General features: G+C 38.5%; 1 protein-coding gene across 1 annotated transcript; it reads right to left on the reverse strand.

Moving 5' to 3' along the window:
- Positions 1–1,485: 1,485 nt before the first annotated feature.
- arhgap20b (Rho GTPase activating protein 20b) lies at positions 1,486–21,903 on the reverse strand. Its single transcript, XM_036524839.1, has 15 exons — positions 21,509–21,903; positions 16,568–16,650; positions 14,921–15,082; positions 14,527–14,676; positions 14,137–14,178; positions 13,840–13,924; positions 13,583–13,660; positions 12,640–12,706; positions 11,531–11,713; positions 8,711–8,883; positions 7,135–7,296; positions 5,904–6,013; positions 5,340–5,529; positions 4,679–4,793; positions 1,486–4,556 (listed from the first exon to the last, which is right to left on the reverse strand). The coding sequence occupies exons 1-15, from the start codon at positions 21,587–21,589 to the stop codon at positions 2,830–2,832; spliced, it is 3,408 nt and encodes a 1,135-aa protein (XP_036380732.1). The 5' UTR covers positions 21,590–21,903; the 3' UTR covers positions 1,486–2,829.
- Between the last annotated feature and the right edge of the window lie 374 nt (positions 21,904–22,277).

Raw genomic sequence — 22,277 nt, forward strand, 5'->3', positions numbered from 1 at the left:
CCTCTGGGAATCATAACACCTTCATCACCTTCACTGAAAGATCCTTTCTCGACAAAGGAATATGAAAATACTTGCTAAAATGTTTTTTGGACAGCATCTCAGTACTATGCATAGTGCACACTGAAACACTATAGATGTCAGTTTTTCCTTTATGTTTAAATGAGTACATATACTTTTAATCTTTTATGCACATTTTTATGACAATTTGGGAGGTGCAGGCTTTATAGTCTAGCATTTGAAGACTGTACAGTGTAGGACTGACAGCAGGAACACCTTTGTTCTCACTTTTGTAAGTTGCTCTGGATAAAAGAATCTGCTTAACGAGTAAATGTAAATGTGAATACATTACATTGCATTACATTTTGTCACTTAACAGACACTCTTATCCAGAGTGATGTAAAAGATGAGTACCTACATTTAACAATATATTTATAGTGTTAGTGACTCCAGAAGACAAGAATCCATCACAACAGCACAAAACATTACACAAATAAGTAAATCATCATCCACACAAGAGTCTGTGTCAAACACACAAGGATGAGACAACAAAGGCAAAGACAATGACCACAAAGGCAACCACAATGTGCATAGGGTGGCAGTGTGGTGTAGTGGTAAGGAGTAGGGCTTGTAACTACACGGTTGCTGGTTTGATTCCCCCACTGCTGCTGTATCCTTGGGCAAAATGCATGACCCAGAATTGCCTCAGTAAACATCCAGCTGTATAAATGGCTAACATGTAAAAATTGTAACCTATGTAAGTCCCTCTGGACAAGAGAGTCTGTTAAATGACCATAATGTAATGTACTCAACAGGAGTGTACCACTCCAGCACGATACCAACACATTCCGTGGATCTCCCTGGGTTAGTAGCAGGCAGTTTATTATGCTAATGTAACAAACAGTAACAATACTTCCCTGATGGACTCCCACAGATTCCTTTCTCTTAGTATGACCAAGTCTTCATATGATGAGGCTGAGAGACGAGGCTGCCGCTTCAGTGCAGACACACCCAATACCTTGCATTTAAAAAACATAGGTATTAGCTATGCATATCAAATGCAAATGTACAAACGATTTTGGTTAATTACAAAAATTACTATCAATCTGCTACATAACCGATTTAGTGTTTTTTGGCCACAAATTCTAAGTGTGTAATATTACCTTTCAAAATCACTTTACTATGTGCATACCAATATCTCCATACTTACATCAACTTTTTATATTTGTGGTTTTTCAGCAACTCGCTGTTTGATGCTTCTGATCAAACTGTTGACAAATCAGTAGTATATTGATTTCTGAATTTTTAATATTTTCAAACCAAAGTCCTGTGCTTTTTGCTTTGGCCTCCAATTAAAATTACAATAAATTAAAAATAAGTTACAATATTTTTTTGTTAGATTTCTGCAGCAAGATTCATAGGGAATGATTACTAAAACAATGGAAGTGCTTTCTTTATCAAGAAGAACTTTATTTTTAAATGGTGCAACCAACACGGACACACTTGATGGGGTAGGAACAAAACAAAAGCAACATTGTTTAATAAAAGCAACATTTTCCCCTCAGTGTCAATATTCTACTCACAGAGGCACTTAAGTGCTTAGCACTCATGATTCAAAATATATGGCAAGAGTGTAATGTTAATTTAAAATGTTTCAAAAAGAAACCTCTAATCCTCAGAATCAGTGCAGGAATATAACCAAACAAAACAAACAAATCATTAAACCGCTCAAATGTGCATATATAAATCACTGCTAAAGAATAAAGTATGATTTACATATGATATTTGATAAAACAGAACGTGTGCCCTCTGTGTAGGGGACTCTATTAAAATCAACCATTGCTTTCTAGTGGTATTCATGTCTTTTCCTTTTCCACTGACTTCCCGTCTTTGTTTCATCTTTAAGACATCCTTTTCCATGTATTTTTCTTCCCTTATCACCTTCTGAACACCTTCCACTTTTCCCAAGACCTTCACAATAATAAAGAATTGCTGCCTGTATGCGTATCCACGTTGGGTACCCAGTGTTGAAGAGATGGACTGGACTGGACGTGCTGAGCTTGTGTCCTCTCCAAGAGCCACACATAAATGTCAATCCGCTTTATACCAAAATTATATTAAACTCCAATCAGATAAACTATTCAGATCCTTCCATATGAAACCCTTGCTTTTGCTCTCATTTTCAACATTCTTAATTAAGAATTTTCAATTACCACTTATGGCTGCAAACGTCTCTCTTTGACCACTTTGTTTACAGTCTAAAATAATCTGTACATATTTATTTAAAATGTATTCAAAGAAAACACAATTCTCCAAGGCTGTTTTAACAAATAGTCAATTTGTTAAATTTCAGATGCTGATCAAAACATAATTTCAAGATTTTGTCTTAAATAAGCATAACAAAGGAATGTTTTTACTTCAATTTGATTGATTTGATTCCTTTAAGGTACTTTTATTCCTGCTGAGTGCTTCAAGTCTCCCTCTGCATATCAAATTGTGTCTGTTGAAAATATTTGCTTGAAAAAGAGAAGCACCATTTATTAATAAACATAAATATTCATGTTTGCACATTTGCCATACCATAAAGACACTGTGCTGTTAGAAGATACTTTGTTACAGAGTGACGTATGTAATTGTCAGGTGTCAACAAAAGTGTCAGGGAGTGCACTGCAACTAATTACACATTGTGTGCTGTACAGAAAATCTCACATTGTAAAAAACCTGTTGTTTCGATTGAATAGAGTTATATTATACAGCATTTTAATATTCAATGTGATGTGAGACAGCCCACTATTTAACAAGAAAAAGTCTCTTAGTCAGTGATTTCTACAGTTAGACAAAAGATTCTTCTCCATATGACAGCGTTCCAATATTCTCCTTTGGTGTCCCCATGAGGTTTTTATTTTTCCATTCCAATTTACTTTTCAGTAGCTCTTTCTCCACAGCATTTGCATCTGAAAGGCAGTTCTTGCTGTCGCTGTGGTTAAAGTATTCCTTCACTGTGTTTCTGACAGCTGCTGGCAGTCTTATTCTAATTGTGTGACGTATAGAATTGGCAGCCTTTGAATGAGTTTTAGAAGATTCTTGCAAGGGAGAACTGCACTCAACTAAGTGTCCTGGCCCTAGGTCACCTTCAAAATCCACTTTTGTCTGCTTGACCTGCTCTTTGGAGCTAGCAGGCTGCCTTGTCAGAACTGACTGCAGTACCAAAGGGGTGTTTTGGCCATAGAATACAGTCTGGGGTATGTGAACCTGGACTGTTTGGCATACTGGTTCTGAAATGACTGGGGATCCAGCACCTGCGTTGGACACCTTCACAGAAAAACCATGCTCTTCCGTATTTTGGGGTGCCTGCTTTTTCACTGCCACTGTGTTGGAGGCCATGTAGAATGTTATTTTAGTGCGCTTAACTGTCTCTTTAGGCTCCAAGCTTTCAGGTCTCATCAGCTTTATGTGTTTGAAAGCTGTCTCCCTGGTCTGACTCTTTCCATCTTTCACAGAAGTGTCAGACACTCCAGCCGGTTTACTAGCCTGGTGCATTTGGAAGTCTCTCATCTCTATGTGACTGGAGTCTGCCTCTGCTCCATCAGTGTCAGAGTAGGGGTCCTTTTCACTCTCACATGTCTCAGCTTGCCAGCTCTCAGGACTGTTGGACTGACTTTTATCAGCCTCTTCACTTGAAATGTTTGTAACATGAAGAGCTTCACTACTGCAGATATTAATTTCCTCATCTTTTTCATCATACTTATTGTACCAGTCTAAATTGCTAGGTTCCCGTGCTCTGGAGGCTGGTAATGTCATGTTCCATTCCTTGGGGAACACCATGGAGGCATCAGGAGTTGGGGGTCTAAGCTTTGCAGAGGTCCCAAACATAAAAGATGCATCAATCGGGCTGAACACAGAGTCAGAACAGTACGAGATGGCACTGTCCAGAGAACTCATTGAGGAGGCAGACGGTGAAGTGGCCGTTGAGGATAGACTGGAGAAGCTGGACCTGCTGGACAGGGTAGGCCTGTGGGGAGGATGCTTGAACCTTGAGGTGATCTGAGGTGACCTCCAGAAGGTATACTTTGACCTGCTGTTCATCCTGGGGCTGGCGTCACCCTTGGGCACCCTGGCATTCTCAACACACAGCTTGTGCCTGTGCTGGGAGCTGTCGGTCTGGTTACGCATAACAGCAGCATCGCAGCTGGACTGCCGGGCGACAGGGGCATGGAGCTGGGGGAGGACCTGGGAGCTGAGGCACACACTGGGCTCCGAAGAGCAGCGGTCACGGGATGACTGGATGCCCTGAGTCCCGATCAGGGAGCAAGTGGAACCACTGGAGCGGAACGACATGTTGTCGAGGTTGCCACAGCTGTAGATGCTGTCTTCTTTCAGGTGCTGCTTTTTGAATGGGTCCATCTCATCAAGAAGGCCCCAGATTTCTTTGTCCTCTGTCAACACCAGATCATTCAAAGGCAAGAAAAAGGAATCCCTCTCTGGAGAGTGCAGGCCTCTCAGCCTCTCCTGCTCCGAATCAAACTCGTCTGAAGAGTACAGCTGATGGAAGGAATCGTCTGAAATGCAGAGAGGAACACCACAGCACACCAGGTCAGGCAACAGAAAAAAAGGTAGGCACTGCACAGTTTGCCTGTCATATACACAGAGATGTTCACATCCACACCTATGACATCCACACCTATGACATCTTCTGGAGCTCCTTCCCTACTGTTCAGATGAGTAAAGAGAGACTCAATGTCATCGCCAAAAATGGAAGGTGAGTTTTCAATCAGGAGTTGGATTAGACTGGCAACCTAAGAGGCAACACGAAGAAGTCAGAAACATTCCTCCAAAAAAATCACTTAGGCAAAGCTAACCACAACATACCCATGTTTTTGTATGAAATAAAAACAGCATACACAAAGCTTAAAAAGACTAATAAGCACAGGGTAGGGCAGGGTACTGTCAACATTGGTGGTCGTAGAAGTTCAGATATGCTATTAAACGGATTCATGGCCTGCCTTTATTTCAGAGCATGTTGTCAACTACATCCCCATCACGGTCAACTACCACTGATTGCCAAATTCCCTAGCACTGCAAAACATGCTTGTTCTCTCATGGGACTGGTTCCTGTCTCTGGAATTCACTTCCTCAGTTTATTAAAGACTCCAATGTACTGTAGCAATGGTGGGAAAACATGCATGCATCCTTCAAATAACAAAGAAACAAAAGCACTTCTAACAGTAAATGTGAACCTGAAGTAAATGTTTCCCTTTGTTTTACTTTGTTTCTTTCCCTTCTTTTCTAACACTCTCACAGTCTTCAATTCTTTAAAGTGAGTCCCTCCTGTTCTGCCATACTTTTCTTGTGGATTTGCTCTCTTCCTCTGGCCCCGCAGGCACCGGGAGCCACAGCATGTTGGGGGCGATGCAGAGGGCCAAGTTAAAAGCGTTCATTTGGTTCTCCTCTGATTTTTCCTGTATGTGGTAAAGGAGACCAAAGAGGTGGCGCAGAAGAGTGACATTGACCTCAGGGAGCTTGTCCAGCAGTCTGCAAGTGAAAACAATAAGTGCAACTATAAATGCTTCCACACTTTGCATTATGTTGCCACCACAGATAAGCTTTAGCTTTGTTATGTGTGCAGGCTTTCCTTTTTCCCACAGTTTTGTTGAATTTAATATTGCACAAGGCACAAGAAATCCCTTCTGAATTATGGATTTATGTTGTTTCCACAGTTATCGGTAGAAAATGTGAAAAATGGGGAATTTCAACATTTAAAAAAAAACTGTTCAGACAGAAAGGAGTACAGTTAAAGGACAGGCTGTACACATATATATTTTTTATTGAATTACATTTGTAGTATATAGATCGTACTTTAACTAACTACAAAAAGCTGTATTAAAAACAAAAATTGAAGCCCTTACCTTTTTATTGCCTCAATTTTTTCATCATGGTTATCAATCTCCATAACTTCCATCCATTTTGTATATAGTTCTGTAGTGAGAACACTTCCTGGGAGGTTACGTAAAAAATCCTAGGGAAACATAAAAATGCTTATATGCTTATATATGTGAAATTCAAATAATAAATGCATGATTTTCAGGCGACAAGCTTAATATGACCGAAACATCTGATATGTTAAATAAGAGCAAAGTACTCTTTTGCATTGAAAACTGTCATCAACTCAGTGTGTAATTTTCCAATTACTATCAAGTTGCATGATTAAATATTAATTGAGCACCTGCTTTAGGGCTGCATTTGATTGAATTACTACATTAATGCTTGTCCCAACCCGTAGGGTTTGCATTTATTGATCCATGCACTGGTTTTCAGTCAATGATCACTCATCACTAAAAATATATTGCTGATTGATCATTTCATTGACCCAATCAGAGAAATCAAAACACAGGTGTTTGAAGCATGAAATAACTGTTCATATTATATGAAACAGGTGTTTATATCCATAGTGATTAAGAAGGCTACCATACCCAGATGTGTATACAATACATACCACAGAAGTAAATAACAACAACATATGTACAAAAATGGTTGTAACATGATATATATGCATCATGCTGAATAGAGTAAAAGTAAAAGATAATCCTGACATTAAGGACCATCAAAAACCTCTACAGTTCTGTAAGAAGTAAGTAAGGTGTAATTTTTACATTTATATTATAACTGACAATGCGGTCATTCTAGGCACTACAGACTCTTAAAGCCAGAAACCTCGTGGCTACCATCGCTCAGTACCTCATGGTTTTAGACTTTTTAAAATCCAAAACTGATTCTATTTGATCCCTAGTTTTATTTCCCAGTTCTGTTTCTCTTGCAATCTCTGACACCTTTTCTTTCTTAGCAGCTCCAATACTAGACGTTGCAGGGGATAATTCAGAGTACACTGTCACTGTCATGATGTTTTGCAATATTAAGATCAACAAGTAGTTTTACATGTGCAATGTAGAAACTTAGCATATGTCTTGGAATAGAAAGCAAGCATTAATGTAAAATTAATGACATCAACACTTTTGTTGCCAGCTTTTGAAACTCAAAGTAATACAAAGTAGCCTGACTGAAATGCAGGTCTTGATTTTGATATAACTTACAGTAGAAACTGTGGGAAAATATGAAAGACACAGTGTCTTAAAGCCTTACAGTAATGACAGAGGCTGCCACAAAGACAGACTCCCCTTCCACCTGAACTGCGTCTCCTGCATTCAGTCTCTCCTTCAGCTCTTTACAGGTCTTGGCATTAGCTGAGCGCCTGAAGATGCCTCTTGTGGTTGGGCCTTCCTGGTACAGCAGATACAACATATCCTTGAGGAGAAGAAAATGAAATGATTGTGAGACTAAAAGAATTTCACACAAACGGCTTAATTTACATCTGTACTGAATAAATTTGCACATTTTCATACTGGTTTTCTATTCAAGTTCACCCATTTGCTTAATTATGTAATGGCAACCATTTACAGTCACAGAGCAACACTTGTTACTTGGGGTGCCTCAAAGCCTCTGAAATCTCAATCTCAAATCAATGACTATGTAGTTACAGTTAACATCTTTGCAATACACATCAACAGATCAAGAAAAGGACAATGACTTTATTTGCTTTAAACAGCCATCCACACTTCTATGTCAAAGAGCTTGTGATACTCAGTACAGTAAATGTTGTTTAGCAGCAAACATATGTTAAGGTGGTTGCTATCAGACAAACAACAGTACAACCTGTCATTTCATAAACTTTCCAGATTAAGGTTTCTGTTTATTTACATTCATGTTTGTAATGTCCCACCGATGTTCAGAATGAATTTTTAAAGTTAAAGAGGCAAAATAAATGAATAACTTTGAATTGATTTATTGTTGTTGAATTATTGTTTCATGCATTTCAGAGCTGTAATGTGGTGTTTTCAATGTTGCCAGATTCAATAGATGCTATGGCCATAGCGTAATTGAAATATTCATTTTAGAACATGACATTTCAGTGGGAATGCCAAGGGTTTGTAACAGTTATCTGCATGATGCTTTATTTCTGGTGATGCTTTTTTTTAATACCGAATGAATTGCTATGAAAATGATGAGACAAAATGTTGTCATTACCATTGTGGCAGGTGTAAATATATCCTGGTCCAAACTTCTTTAAAAAGTGGATAATCCCAGGTTGCATTCATTTTTGAACAAGCATGTAATAAATGTTAGGACAATTCCATCAGTCAACCAACCTCTGCAGAAGTATCTTCCACACGCAACCAACTTGCATGAAAAAAGATAGAACTGATCTAAATATCTGTCAGTAAATAGTTACACACGAATCAAGTTCTGCAGGGAAAACCCATCACTCACAATATGAATTTCATCCTTGTAGGCGGTGTACATACAGGACTGAAGTACATGCAAGAAAACAAGTAAATAAAAACTGAGGGCTCTAATTAGGATGCATCATAATTGTGCATAAGTTATGTCAAGCATTAGAGAGAAAATGTTTGTCATATGCTGTCTATACACAGCAGACTTGTTGACTGTTGGCTATCACTGAGGTTTCCTGGGGCAGAGAACTGAGAGATAGCAATGCAGTGAGGCAAACTGAGGTTGTGAAAGAGAGATTGGCTCACCAATGAATTATACAGTACATTTTACTAGGTAGAGAAAATTGGTTTTGCTCTGAAAGGTGAATAGAATTGCCCTATGTGTCTGATACTATTAGAACTGATAGGAACAGTGTGCCACATCTCACCAAAATTGGTTTAGGCAGGTTTCCATTGAGACAGATTGAAGACAGTGAGTGGCCAAATAACTTTCGGGGGGTGTTGGGAGAATCTGATTGGCTGACTGACTGGCTGCCATTTCCTCTTCTCAGTGCCCAGTCTATGAGGGACTTCTTCCTCTTGAAGTGTTTCTGAAATGAATCTGTAAACAAAGTGTGTCCATTAAAATACCTCAAGCTGTTACAGCAAATATACAAAAACAGTTACTCATGGAGAAATATGTTCATCTGTGGGGAATAGGCCAGAGGAACAATTATAAACAGAACATAAGGTGCAGTCTGTCCTACTATTAACTGGTGGATACACTTCTGTTCTTTTGTGCTGGAAGTCACTAAATTTATGATGTAATGTAATGTAAAGTAATGCAGTAAAACATTTATTTTTGTAAGGAAAGCAGAGGTTGAGTTTAATCCAGAGGTAAAAAATAGCTGGCTGGGTATAATATCACTAAATCTAATAGTCTGACTATACCACCTTGTTTTAGAGGGCAAGGTCCCTGCATGAAAAGAATATTTTAAATGTCTGCAGCTATAGGCTCTTTTTGAATGCACATACTTAATTAACGAGAACACTGCCTTCCCCACAGTTGGAAGTACTTCATAGTCTCCACACATTTAAAAAGGGCTCCTAACAGTTTACCTATCTTCTCTTCTCACACCCTCATTTCCCACTGGAATTGACAACCCTGTTCACACACAAAGCCTGCCTGATTTACAAACAGAATTAGTGACATTGAATTAAATATAGTGATATTGAATTAAAGTATATAGAAACATTTGTGAGCACACATGTAATCTGATAAATGTTTTGATTTGAAAGTAATCTGCATACTATACTTTTAATCATGGAAAAGAAATGGCTTTGCTCATGAAAACCTGCAATAGAAATTTGGAAATGTCAAATAAAATGGAATTACTGTCATTTTTTAATTTCATGAAATTTTCATAGCTGAGGTGTATAAAGACATAGTCTTCCTCCATAATTCAGTAAGTGCTAGTCATGATTAACACATTTTGTATTTATTTCATGAAGTCTGAAACAGGGCTCTCAAGAGTTTTCACAAAAGCTGTTCCCATCAGCTTCAAATATATGCTGCAAGACATGGCTCTACACTGTATCTACGATGAAAATGCATGCACCACAATATACATGCACCACACCTGGCCTCACATTGTCACTCACTTGTGAGAGTACACTTTAGGTGAAAAGGAGATGTTACAACTGAAAATGAGGACATCCACTCCGTACTGTAGGTATGTGTATGTAGCTTCTACTTCTGGTGTGATTACGTTCCTCTCCAACTGCTGCATTGATTTGCTATTTCATATATTTCGCCAAAGCAAAAATAAACTTACTGTTCCATAATCAGTGTCACTACATGACACACTTCTAGGGCAGTCCATCAACAGACTAGTGGACCTTTATCAATCTAATAGTAATAGTTAGATATATAGTTAATGTCTCATTAATCCTTGACTGTGTTTTGTCTTTTCTCTTATGTTCTGTGCTATATCATATCTGAATGATTTTTTTCATCCCTGTGTCAATGAGCATCTGTATTGTGAACACATTATCTGTCATTTGATCTATTTGCAGCCAGTAATTAGCAAATGTAAAACTGATTTTCTTTATGAGATAAATTACTGAACAGCATGGATACTGTAGATCTTATGACATAAGCATTTGTAGGTTTATAGGTTGACCCCTTCCCTAGCATTACAAATATAAACAATTCTTAACCTCAGATCTGCCAGTATTTTATTCATGTTTTTTATAAATTTCAATACATTTTCATTCATGTCTTTATTTAGTTTAGTATTTGTTTTTCCATATATTATAATTGCAAAGTCAATGTTTTACTCTCTCCGATTTTATATAAGCGACGTTGCTGAAACTAGAACAGATTGAAATTCACATAATTACAGGAACAGGAAAAGTAATTGTGATTGTGTTTGTGGAACTAACTGTACTAGCGTGACAGGAAGTTGTTAACTATCTTCAGTCAAAATTAACTTCTTCCTTCAGAAGCCTGAGATAATTTTTTTTTCCATTTCAAAACTATTTCCTTATACAGTGTCTGGAAAAAGGACCCGTTTGCCCTTGTTTATGAGTTGCTCAAAGACTTTCCATAACTGCAGAGGTGAATGAATGGTAAATGGACTGCATTTATATAGTGCTTTTCTACTCATTTGAGTACTCAAAGCACTTTACAGTTATATGCCTCACATCTACCTACCAGTGGCAGAGGCTGCTATACAGGCTTATCAACTGGCCACTGGGAGCTGTTGGGGGTTCAGTGTCTTGCTCAAGGACACTTCGACACTCTGCCAGGATGAGCCAGATTCAAACCAGGGACCTTCCAATCCCCAGTCGACTGCTCTACCTCCTGAGCCACTGTCGCCCAGAGTGATGAGCTTCACTCTGTGATGATTAGGCTGATCATCTGAGCTTTAATTACTGGTACATGAATGTCTGATTATTTCTCAAAGGAAAATCAAACTCCAATCAAATAAAAATCACTGTAGCACCCCCGCACATTATTTACTCTACGAATGGATGCATTACAAGCATTTGAGCAGGAATAATACCTGAGGCTTAAATAGCCTCATAAATGAACCTTGGGAAAATGGATTTGCACCTTTTAAGCATCTGTTTATATGTTTTTTGTACAAGGATAAGTGTCTTGAAGCAAAGGTATAACATCAATGTCTCATCTGAGAGATTTGAAACTTCAGACCCAATGTGTGATGTCTTAACCAAAAGCATTAAAGATCTGCTGGAATGTGTACCTGCTCGAATGTGGCTGCGCACGACTGGTTTGAGCTTGAGAATGAACTGGATGTGGCGCTCATTTTGCAGCTGGTCCAGGAGGAGGGTCCCATCAGGTGTTAGAATGTTGTTGTTGGCCAAGTAGGACTGATCCACAGTGTCCCGGAGGGAGTTCATGAGGATGCTGAATGGATACTCATGGCCTAGAATACAAGGCACATTGTCAGCCTCTAATGTGTTGAGGAGACTGATCCACATATCATTATGACAACCAAAGTGCCTCTATCTGAATTTAGAGGCGGATAATAGAGGTTACAAGGCAACTGGAATTGTGACCTTTGCAGAGCTGTTGAAACTGAATGTCTGAATTCATCAATGAGGATGGGCGTTGAGGCAGAAAAAAAACAATCATTTCAGTCTGTTCAATTCCCACACCATTATCCCCACCAGCTCAGTTATCAGGTAATGAATTCCATTCCTCACTCCCTCTTATTCCAAAGCCTGTTCTATTTGACAGTGGGTTGAAAGTACAAAATTAAATTTTGATTTTTATCCTACATATCATATCTGTGCCACATCTCACAGCCACTAATGCTATTTAAATGAAGTTTGGACATTGCCAGAGAATGAAATTACCACCAGTAATCGCAGGAAATAACTCAAGGTCTAGTTTTATATAGGTTCTTGTCCTTTGGTTAAGGTAAGTTTCGTACATCTCAGTTATTTTATGACTAATACTTTTAAATCTACTTATTGGCAAATCTGTACTCAGTTTTCAAACAGCGCTTCTAAAACCAAGTGGCTATTTTCAACACCACTGCTCAGAAATTCATCTCAGACACACATAAGCTTCAAAGAATTCATTTTAAATCCTCTGGGTTTCCAGGGTATGCCCTTGTTTTCAAGAAAAAAGGGGATCTCATAGTCTGATTCAATCTTAAAGCTTAATGGCTTCCAGACAAGGACATTGAGAATGAAGGATTTTTACAGTTTTAAACATGGTCAAAGTTAGGGGCAGAAAAAGTTTTCACCTGCAGAAACACCATAGATACAGTATCATACAAGATGCAATGTCATTCCATGACATGAGCTGAAATGCAGCTCTTTTTTTCTTGTCACATTCTCTCACCGATAAGTGGGTAGGGGGCTTCCTCTTTCCCTGAAATTACCCAGAGATGGTATTCAGTCAGGCTGCCCTGTGTAGAGAGGAAATGAACATTACACTTAATGGAGAAAATGAAAAAAGCAGAAAAGAGGATGCATTGGCTTGGTAAAGGAAGTTCTTTCTGGAAAACTGAGAACATAGTCCACTGAGAGGCGTTGGGTTTTATCAATTTAATTTTGTGACAGCTATTTCAGTGTGAGGGTAGCACGGGTTGGTTTGACAGTGTATGAAATTTTAGAGCCGTCAAAATGCGCTCCTCTTCCTCAGGTACCTATTTGATGTGTTCTTCCCTTTCTGCAATCCTGTTCTTGGAATTGGCAGTTGTAGATTTGCCTTGTCTCACCACGACAACCTCTGAATGCAATCCTCTAATACACTTACATGCAGCTAAAAGCTTTTTTTTACACATCAAATCTCTCAGTTCGCTGCAGTGCAGTGTCCTCTCACTGAAGAATAGGCACCGCTCCACTGATGTCATACAAGCAACTCACAGGCACTCGACAAATCATAGCATGGCTGAGAGTGGTGGGACAAAAAACCCCTAACTTACCCACCCACTACTATCCTTAATGGAAAAAAGCCAAAATGATTTGCTACTTTGAGCTTTGGTCATCACTGGCAGATGGCACAGCCAGTTTCAAACTTGGGTTGTAGGGATCTTTAAAAGTGGAGCATCTCAGGAGCCTCAGGTACCAAATGGCACTTTATCTCCCTCACCAGCTGTTTGAGTGAGTTGTTTTAGAACATCTGTCCTAAAGACTACTCTGTAATTCTCCAATAACATGCACATGCTTCACCAAGCCTCCAAGCTGAATATACCACTTCTGAAGCTGACAACACTGCTTTAAAAAAAGATGCACTCCCAAGTGGAATATAGAACAGATGCGTAATGCTGCCAGTTACTTACTGAAATTCCAAGCTGCTCAGCCATGATCTTTATCACTTTCTCAGCAGTGTCTGTATTGTCTATTTGCACAGCTGTAGTCTTTGGAGAAATGAAAATAAATAGCAACATTTAAAATCATTAGGGGAAATAGAAATTCAGAATATAAAGAAATGCAGAGAAAAGGAGTCAAACTACATTTTTTTCCACTGGTAAGTGAGGGATGGTAGAATAGACAAGCAAAAAAAAAAAGAAAAAATAACTGTAAAACATTACCTTACCGATAAACTATTTCCAGGACTCAGCAACATCATTTTCAAGGCAATTTTATTGGGACATTCATCTTGTTTCAATTTCTTGATGTGCCTGTGTGAAGACCCATAGGAGATGGAAATTAAATTTGCTGGGCCTACCTCCATTGCTCTGGTACTTTTCAATCAATCTTTATTTGTAAGACTAGAATGTTTATCCAAACCAACACAGCAAAATTGCAACATAACATAAAATAGCAATACCTATGTTTACATGTATACTTTGCCATATGCCAGCACAGTGATGTTAAGAATTTATTTTCTTACCATTGTAAAGCTGAAAGCCACCTCTCCTTAGCTTCGGCAGAGCTGAAATTTGATGATATCTTCACATTAACACATTTGTATATTGTTGGTATGTAAAACCACCAATAATCCACCAAATTTTGGTTTATCTACATGAACAAATGGTTATCATAGGGGTGGAGTTTCTATTTCGTTCAACTTGACATGTGCAATTAATTATGATACCTTTACCATTGTTTTATCTTAACTATGCATATTACCCAGGGATCAGTATATTGATGGGTATTTTGCACTATGAAGCTCAATTTAAGGAGTGCCTTAGAATCAGAAATGTTTTGTTTGATATTATGAAATTTGCCTGGAGAGTCAGTTTCCTTGTGATATGTTCAGTTTTTTTTTTTTCAGTAATACCTGAGCGTGACTACATAATTGGTGGTTGGCCAGCCAATGACGAAGGAGTTCTTTGAGCTGAGCTTCCTCTCTGCAACTTCCTCTACGCAGGAAGCCAGCCACATTTCACACAGTCGCACCTGCTGCTTCAGCTTCAAGCTGGCGGAAGACCTGCATCCAAGGAGGCCCCGTTCAGTCATCAGCCATGCACGCATTAGACACTATTTGACTATTGTCAAGAATTCTGCTAGGCACTGCAGTTTACATTGATGAAATATTAGTAACAGTTTGTGGGGTTTTTCCATTTCTTTATGGGCACCATCAGCTTTGTCCTTTACAAAATGGCATAATGGCAGTTAAGGTTTCTTTTCCCCATCAATATAACTCACAAAGAAACACCGCGGCAAAGACTTACTTAGCCTTAGCAATGACAAGGGTATCACTGAAAAGGAATAGGTGTCGCTCCTGTGTCTGGAGTCCTGTGGTGAGGTGCACATGCTCCTCCATGATAAATAATGAGCTCTGAGAGGAGAAGGCCTGGATGAGACTGTTCCCGGATGGCCCTGGGACTACATCTCTGCATGTGGAGACAATAAAAGGAATGCTTTAGCTGCTCCTTTGTCTCATCTTATGTGTTCAGTTTTTCAGCTGAGATTCCACCTGTGGGGATGCATTTTGAACAGGCATTATCATGTTGTAATGGGTCTTATTTTCAGGGACATTTTTCAAGAAACTATTTATGCTCTCGCTTTCATATTTGCACAGAAGAGAGATGCATACAGACTTCTATCAAAATCACATAATAGTTGTATAGTATGATTAATACAGTGTCCCAAAAAAAAACAAAGATTGAACAGTTTTAAGCATTTTTTTTCTTTACAGGAAATTAAAGAAAAGACCCATAAAAGATCCTCTTTCCCTCCTAGCCTTGCGGTCTTCTGCAGAAGGTTAAATCATCTTCAACCCTGAACAGACACTTCAATTCAACAGCTTAATGTCTTAATGAACAGGAGTCATAAGCACACTTTGTTGAGGGCATTTAATTATTTTAAGCAGCCCTCTCAGGCCTGAATCTGTGGCGTATCAGTTTTCCATTTCAAGTGCTCAGCAGTTTTTGGATCCTCTGCCAGCTCTTGCATTGTTGACATATCACTGCTGTCGCTGTGTGCGTCAATATGACACACAATTGGACACAAAGTGAGAGCCTGACCACTCTGAACCAGGGGGATTATCACTGAAAACACTTGTAAATCCAGAGACAAACCCCTCTTTTCTTTTTTGTTTCAGGCTGAGTTAAGATGGTACAGTGCTTAGAATTCCAGGGCCATATTTCATGGATGGCTGTTTGGATTTTCCTCCCTCATTATTTAGTTGCCGTTACCATGATGGAACAACTGCACAGCCAAATAAAGTCAGGAATTCCTTGGAGAATGCAACATTACAGACCCTGGGGCCATGCTGGGAAACGTCCTGCGGAGACAGTGAGCTTGAACAGTGCCTAGTGACGGGTATAAAGTATCCAAAAGCTTAACCTGCACTGCAGCTTCGGGGCAGCATAAACGTCAGTAGACTGTTACTAATGCAAAATGTTAGCACAAAGTATGGCTTCCTCGTGCATAACACCTGTTTGGGCCAAACTACTGACTGCACAGTGCTTTGTAGCGCTCTGTACTGAGTTCTTGCTCTCAAATTCCACCAAAACAAATCTCGTGAGGGAAAAGTATTTGCACTGTCAGTGAATTCAGCGTGGTTCATTATGACAATCAATTATTTAGCTAAAGATTAAGAGAATACTGGGTCTTCAAGTTAAGGACTTCCTTCAATCTACTACAGAAAAAGCTATTATGGTGTATAATCAGAGAACAAAAAGAGCACACAAAAAAAGATTGACTTTCCCTCTATAAAATACAGGAGACTGGATGTTTGGAGGAAAATAAAGAGGTTGAGACAATACCGGCTGTTATCTTTTTAAAAATCTAACAGAGACAGAAAAAACAATCATGGTTAACTGGAGCAGACAGACAGACGACTGAGCAGAGGTTTATGCTGTACTTCTGCTCACCTGCTCTGAACCTTGGATTTGCTGAGAGCTTTTGTGATGGCTGATGGGGCCGAACGGCGTCTCTGAACCGTTGTCTTCATTTTCTATGTGTGTGGGGGTAGGGGGGGGTTGGGGTGAAGAGAGAAACATAACCTGTCAAAACACAATACTCTGCAAGCAACTTCACAAAAGCTGAATACAATAAATCATGAAACAAGCAATCATTGTTTTTTCAGTCTGATGGATCAGTGAGCTTCATGGTGCTTTTCATGGGATGAGTGATTTTACATGTTACAATCACAAAGCTGTGTCCATCTGTTGTTATTCGGCTACCTGACCCGCTGCTTTCAACTCTTTCCGTGGAATGAGACAATGGAAAAAGTGGGAGTTTTACTGAACACCCAATGAACTGCTGAATCTTGTAGGGCTTCCTGCTATGAATTCATGGAACAGTACATGTTGGAAAACATCAATGCCTGTATGTTGGGGGCCTTTACAGAATGTAAAAGATAAGCCTGTCACAGAAACATTTGTGTCTGTTGCTGATATTCAACAGGTTTCTGGGGTCTGGTGTCCTCTACAATCGCAACCTACTGAACAGTGTTAGATTGTGGGGAAGAGGGAGAGACCTGGTGTGTAGAAACTAACTTCTTACAATTGGTCTGAATTTTTTTGGTTTGGAGAAACCTATCCAATATCAAATGTGACTATGACTAAGGAATGAATGTTTTGGCTGAAACCAAATGTAGCCTGAAGGACCTCTGCCCTGAAACCATGCACATTACAGTGGCTAACTTGGTGTGAAACAGCAAACAATGCAGAGAGGCAACCATGACTGAACTGTCATTTAGCAAAGTATTTTAAGCAGGCAAATAGCGATGGGTATCAAAAGTCAATCGAGGCATTAGCTGAAATTGCCCGAGGTTCACTCAAGGCAATGCTCAACGATCAATTCTGCTAGATCTTACCAGACATATGTACAAGCTGAATACGATATTAATTGCTTTTTCTTTACTGCATTTCTGAGTGAGTATTTTATGAGGGACAAAGCCTTATGGCAGAGATGCATCTGCGTCCTGTTTACACTGGGCTGCTGTTGTTCAGGAAGCGCTCTTTACCCTGCCACCATAATAGGTGGCACAACAAAGGGCAGCTGCTGATTGTCTCAGCAGTAAGCAAAATAAATAAGAATGAATCAACATAGAGGAATAAGCTGAGGAATTCTGGGAATAACTAATTAAATTAAATTTTGAAAGCTAAGTTTCATTATAGAGCTTTTATGATGCATTGGCCATTTTATCACATTATACAGAAGAATTTGCAAAGGAAAAGGGAATAATTATGGACAATGATATATTATGGAGCTGACAGGTATCTATTTCTGTGTGAGAGACTGTCTCCTTATGTACTTGCTATATAAAACAAATGAGTCTTCTCCTGGGTAACAAAAACAGTCCATTAATTTGTATACAACTAATCATTGAAAGGAAGATTACTGTAATTATTATTCCTTTGTATTCAGCCTCATTGTTTTTAAGCCTGTGTGGGTGTTGTGTGTGGAGATGGAAAATCTGGGAGAATGAGAGTGAGGGACAGAAATAAACTGCCACACTCTGAGCTTATCCTCTCTCTGCTATGGCAACTGTAGAGCAGTAAACATATTACTCCAATCACATTCATCAGGGCTATTCCACAAATCAGCCCAACTTGTTTTTGAGTGGTTCTCTGCAATAAACCAGAAATGACAGTTTATATTCCAGGTGGAGCAAAATGGATTAGAAATTGCTCTTCTTTCTATCAATAAATGTCCACCTAGAAATGTTTTAAGGTATTCTGTTTTAATCACTCTAAGATCACTTTAATCAAAATGGAGTAATTGGAGTCATTACACTCACATCTGTGCCATCTCATCATATCCACAATAAAAGATGTTCAAATCTCAAGATTAGGCCAATGCCATCTTCTCGCTATTTATCGGTCTTTAAAACAACTTTGTGTTTGCATAATGATGGTTCCTGTCGCTGACATACAATATAATATCCATTTCCACGAATCTACTAGCTATTTAATATTTAAAAGACAGAATGACGAATTCACCAATGAAAAAGCCTCAATTGCTGTTTTTAATTTGCCTTCATAATGACTGAAATGCTGATTTTGGAAAATATAATCTACAAATACACTGTATAAAATCAGTTATTACATATTTTACATTGATTTACGTGCACCTTACAAAGAGGGAGCTTAGCTCATATTCTGATATTCCCTCAGAATGATGATAAAAGATGTTGACAATACAGTTAAATCATCTCCAAAATTCTCAGCTACTTCAAAGCCAAATCCTGTTCAAGACTTGACAGTTACTGTACATATGGCATAGAAGACCTTCAACAGCATCCTGTGCATTTCCATTCTTGTTTGCTTTACTTAATTGAAATATTGTTTAAATATGGTAAAATATTGACATGTTAGTTTAGTACACATTTCCTGTTATATGGGTGACAGGCATGTAGAGCTGACTACACATCTACAGTACCCTAAGCCAAATTTAGTAATATACAGAGTATGAAAGGTTGCAGGGGAACATGGCATGGACATCAAGCCAAGAGATATTCTGTTGAAGCCAAGCTCCACAGTTCACACAGGAGCTTGCAGAAGAGGCTGGGAAATGATTTACTATGGTCACTCCTCCCCTTTTTCAATACATACGTCCACATTCACTTCAAAATGCTAGAACTTTGGTATACTTTGATTGCGTTAGAGTATGATTATAGAATTAGCACACAGTGACTGGACAATAATTTTCCAGCTTTGTACTCCATCCTGCATATAATTGGTCATGCTGGTTTTTAAAACTAATTGTTGAAATGGTATACTGTCACCAGTCTTGGCTGCAAATAGGACTGTTGACACTGGTACTTTCTGCAGCTGCACAAGGCTGTTGGCAGCTCAACAGACGTACATCATTTAATTGACATTTAGCACATGGTGGTCATTGAAATAAATTCTAATTATTCTTTGTTTCCTGAAAATGATTCTGTTAACATATATCCAACTACTCTATTTTTCATCATGGTCAATTCAAGAATGTTTTAGAGCCATATATTCTGGGGCGCAGTTAATATTGCAAGTGCCACATTAATGCTGCATGATAAAGGTCATCACTGGAAACACTTTAATCACATTTTTATAGGCTTTGGTCTGAAAAGTATACTACTGAAAGATATAAATCTGAAAGTATACTACATTTGGTTACTCCTTAACCACATTTATGAGGATTTAGAGGATTTAGAATGAGAAGAGTGTCAGGAGCTACTGGTACAAAGAACTTTATACTTAAACTTTATATTTAAGTTTTGCAAATGTGAATATAGAAATATTGGATGAAGGTAGTTTAATAATAATAATAATAAAAACATTCTATGTATTAACAAGTCTAATATCATAAATTATTTTACACATTCTGAAAATAAAGAGACTGTGGCCATTATTAATGGCTTGCCAGGTGTAGGTGACAGTGGTACCAATCAGATTAATTTATTTTCATTACAATATATAGTCGACAAATAATTCAACCTGCCCACTTGAAAGTGATTTTGCTACACATATCACACACAGTGTCATATTTCAGCCAACATTTCAAAGTGGTCTGTAGCATTTAAGATGCAAAAATATAGGTTTTTACAAAAGCAGATATGAAGGACTTTATAAAAATGGCAAAATACAATTTTAATCTTAAAAGCTGCAGCACTCATGAGCACTTAAAATAAGTAGTATGGGGTTGAAATATGCACAAAATTACAATTTAATGGCAGTGGAGTGTTTAATGAAGGTGTCACTCTGTGCCGTAAAGTGCATGACATTACACAATTAATTGCTGTTCCTGAAACACAAGTAATGAGCACATCTCATTCTGGAAATGCTTAGGCTTGTCACATGGAGCTTAGACCGCATCAAAGACAACAAATAAAATCCTTTCAAAACAGCTGTGATAATTCAGAATGAAGTATAATAACTATTAAGGAGAACAGACATTCTAATAGTTGTCTTAGTCAAGTCATTCAGTAAAGAATGTGTTCAATTCCACTCACTTTTCATCAAGCGATACAGTCTTAGACTTAATTGCTGGCATTCAGAGATCTTTCATTCAGAGAAGAACAAGATGTTGAATAAATCACATTCAATCTCACAGGAAAGCGAATGACAAAACACCTATTGATATGATATTGACAAATGTCCTGATATATAGATATGTACACATTTATATGTATTTACGCCATTTCTTTTTTGGATAAAGAGATCTGTGCTTGTATTCAGTCAACATAACTATAAATGTATTATAAATAATAAATAAATTGGCTTACAAAGAAATATGTGACCTACAAATGTGACTTTTCTCAGTAATTTTTTTTTGATCACTTTGGTGACCACTGAACTTTCCAAACTGTTTCTGAAGAATAATGTAACATTTAAATGTACATGTCAGCAAAAGTAAGGGCACCCAAAGGCTGCAAAGTGCTGCTGGGATTGTTTTTTTTCCACACAGCTGTGTGAACATGGCGATGTAATTCATGCATTTTATAACTCACCTACATTCAGCCATACCTCACATGTGTTACTCAGCATATTTTTTGAATGGAAAAACTGATTAGGGTAATGTTTTAACATATGACGTATCAGCATAAAAGAGACCAATGTTATAGAAGGATCCATGCCAACGCCATAGTCTCTTCACACAAATTAACCCATGAGACCCTTCCCTTGGCAATGTAAGCTGTTAGTTACATACTAGTGAGATTTACATTAAGAGCAAAACATATGAAAAAACAAAGGCAAACAAAACACACAGCGGACAAAATCTGGCAGAAATGCAGAGACACAGAGTTACACCTTATCATCTACTCGCTAATAAATTGAACCAAGTGTTCCGAGAATCTATTGCACCCTCTGGAGCATACTTGCCTTTTCCCTCTCGTGTATCCGTAACTTCAGCTCATCACTGTCTGTTCTGGAGTCGGGGCTGCTGCTCTGCTGAGGGGTCATCTTACGTCCAGGAAAAGAATCCTAAACACTTTAACATTATGTTCCAGTAAGTGCTGATATCTAAATCCAAGTGAAAAGAGAAAACAACCAAAACCTTTTTTAAACAAAAATTGAAACCAGTGAAAGGGGTGGTGTGGAACTTCCAGCAGAGACGGAATATACAGAAAACTCAGACAGATTAAATGAGGTCCTTTTGGTGCAGAAAACTCTACTAGCTACCCAACTACTTTTTTTCCCGTTAGTTCAGTGCTCAGTAGGGGACCAGACAAAACTCTGATCCTCCTCACTGACTAAATAAGGACATCCCAGTCTGGTTTCTCTGCCCACTGGAGCACTACTGCCTCGTAATGCACAGGAAGACAGAGGCGGCCTATTCTCAGGATCTTCTCAAGTTACACTGGCTCACTGTGGTTCTGAACTGTCCAGGCCACGTCCTCTACAGCTCCCTTCTACTGGTGTTGTTGTGACGTTCATTATTCAGAATTAAATAAGAGAATTCCACACCTCTTATGTGATACTATTTATCTCTGCTTGCTCCGGAGAGCAAAACTGGAATGCTTGGAATGCTTTTAGATATGGTGTTTGCATAACACACAGCAATTCACAGCTTTGATCGTTTCATTCCTTTATTTGTAAGTTGTTGTTTAGAATACAGTTATGTTCTTCTGTCTGGAAAGCACTGCGTCAA

Source organism: Megalops cyprinoides, chromosome 3, assembly GCF_013368585.1.
Source record: "Megalops cyprinoides isolate fMegCyp1 chromosome 3, fMegCyp1.pri, whole genome shotgun sequence".
NCBI classification, from domain to species: Eukaryota; Metazoa; Chordata; class Actinopteri; order Elopiformes; family Megalopidae; genus Megalops; species Megalops cyprinoides.

Excerpts from the sequence above, each read along its gene's own strand:
- arhgap20b (XM_036524839.1), bottom strand. The coding sequence starts at position 21,589 with ATGACCCCTCAGCAGAGCAGCAGCCCCGACTCCAGAACAGACAGTGAT. Across the intron at positions 12,707-13,582 it reads CTGAGCAGCTTGGAATTTCA|GGCAGCCTGACTGAATACCA; the intron begins GTAAGTAACTGG and ends CTCTCTACACAG. Across the intron at positions 6,014-7,134 it reads TGGCAGCCTCTGTCATTACT|GATTTTTTACGTAACCTCCC; the intron begins GTAAGGCTTTAA and ends ATGTTTCCCTAG.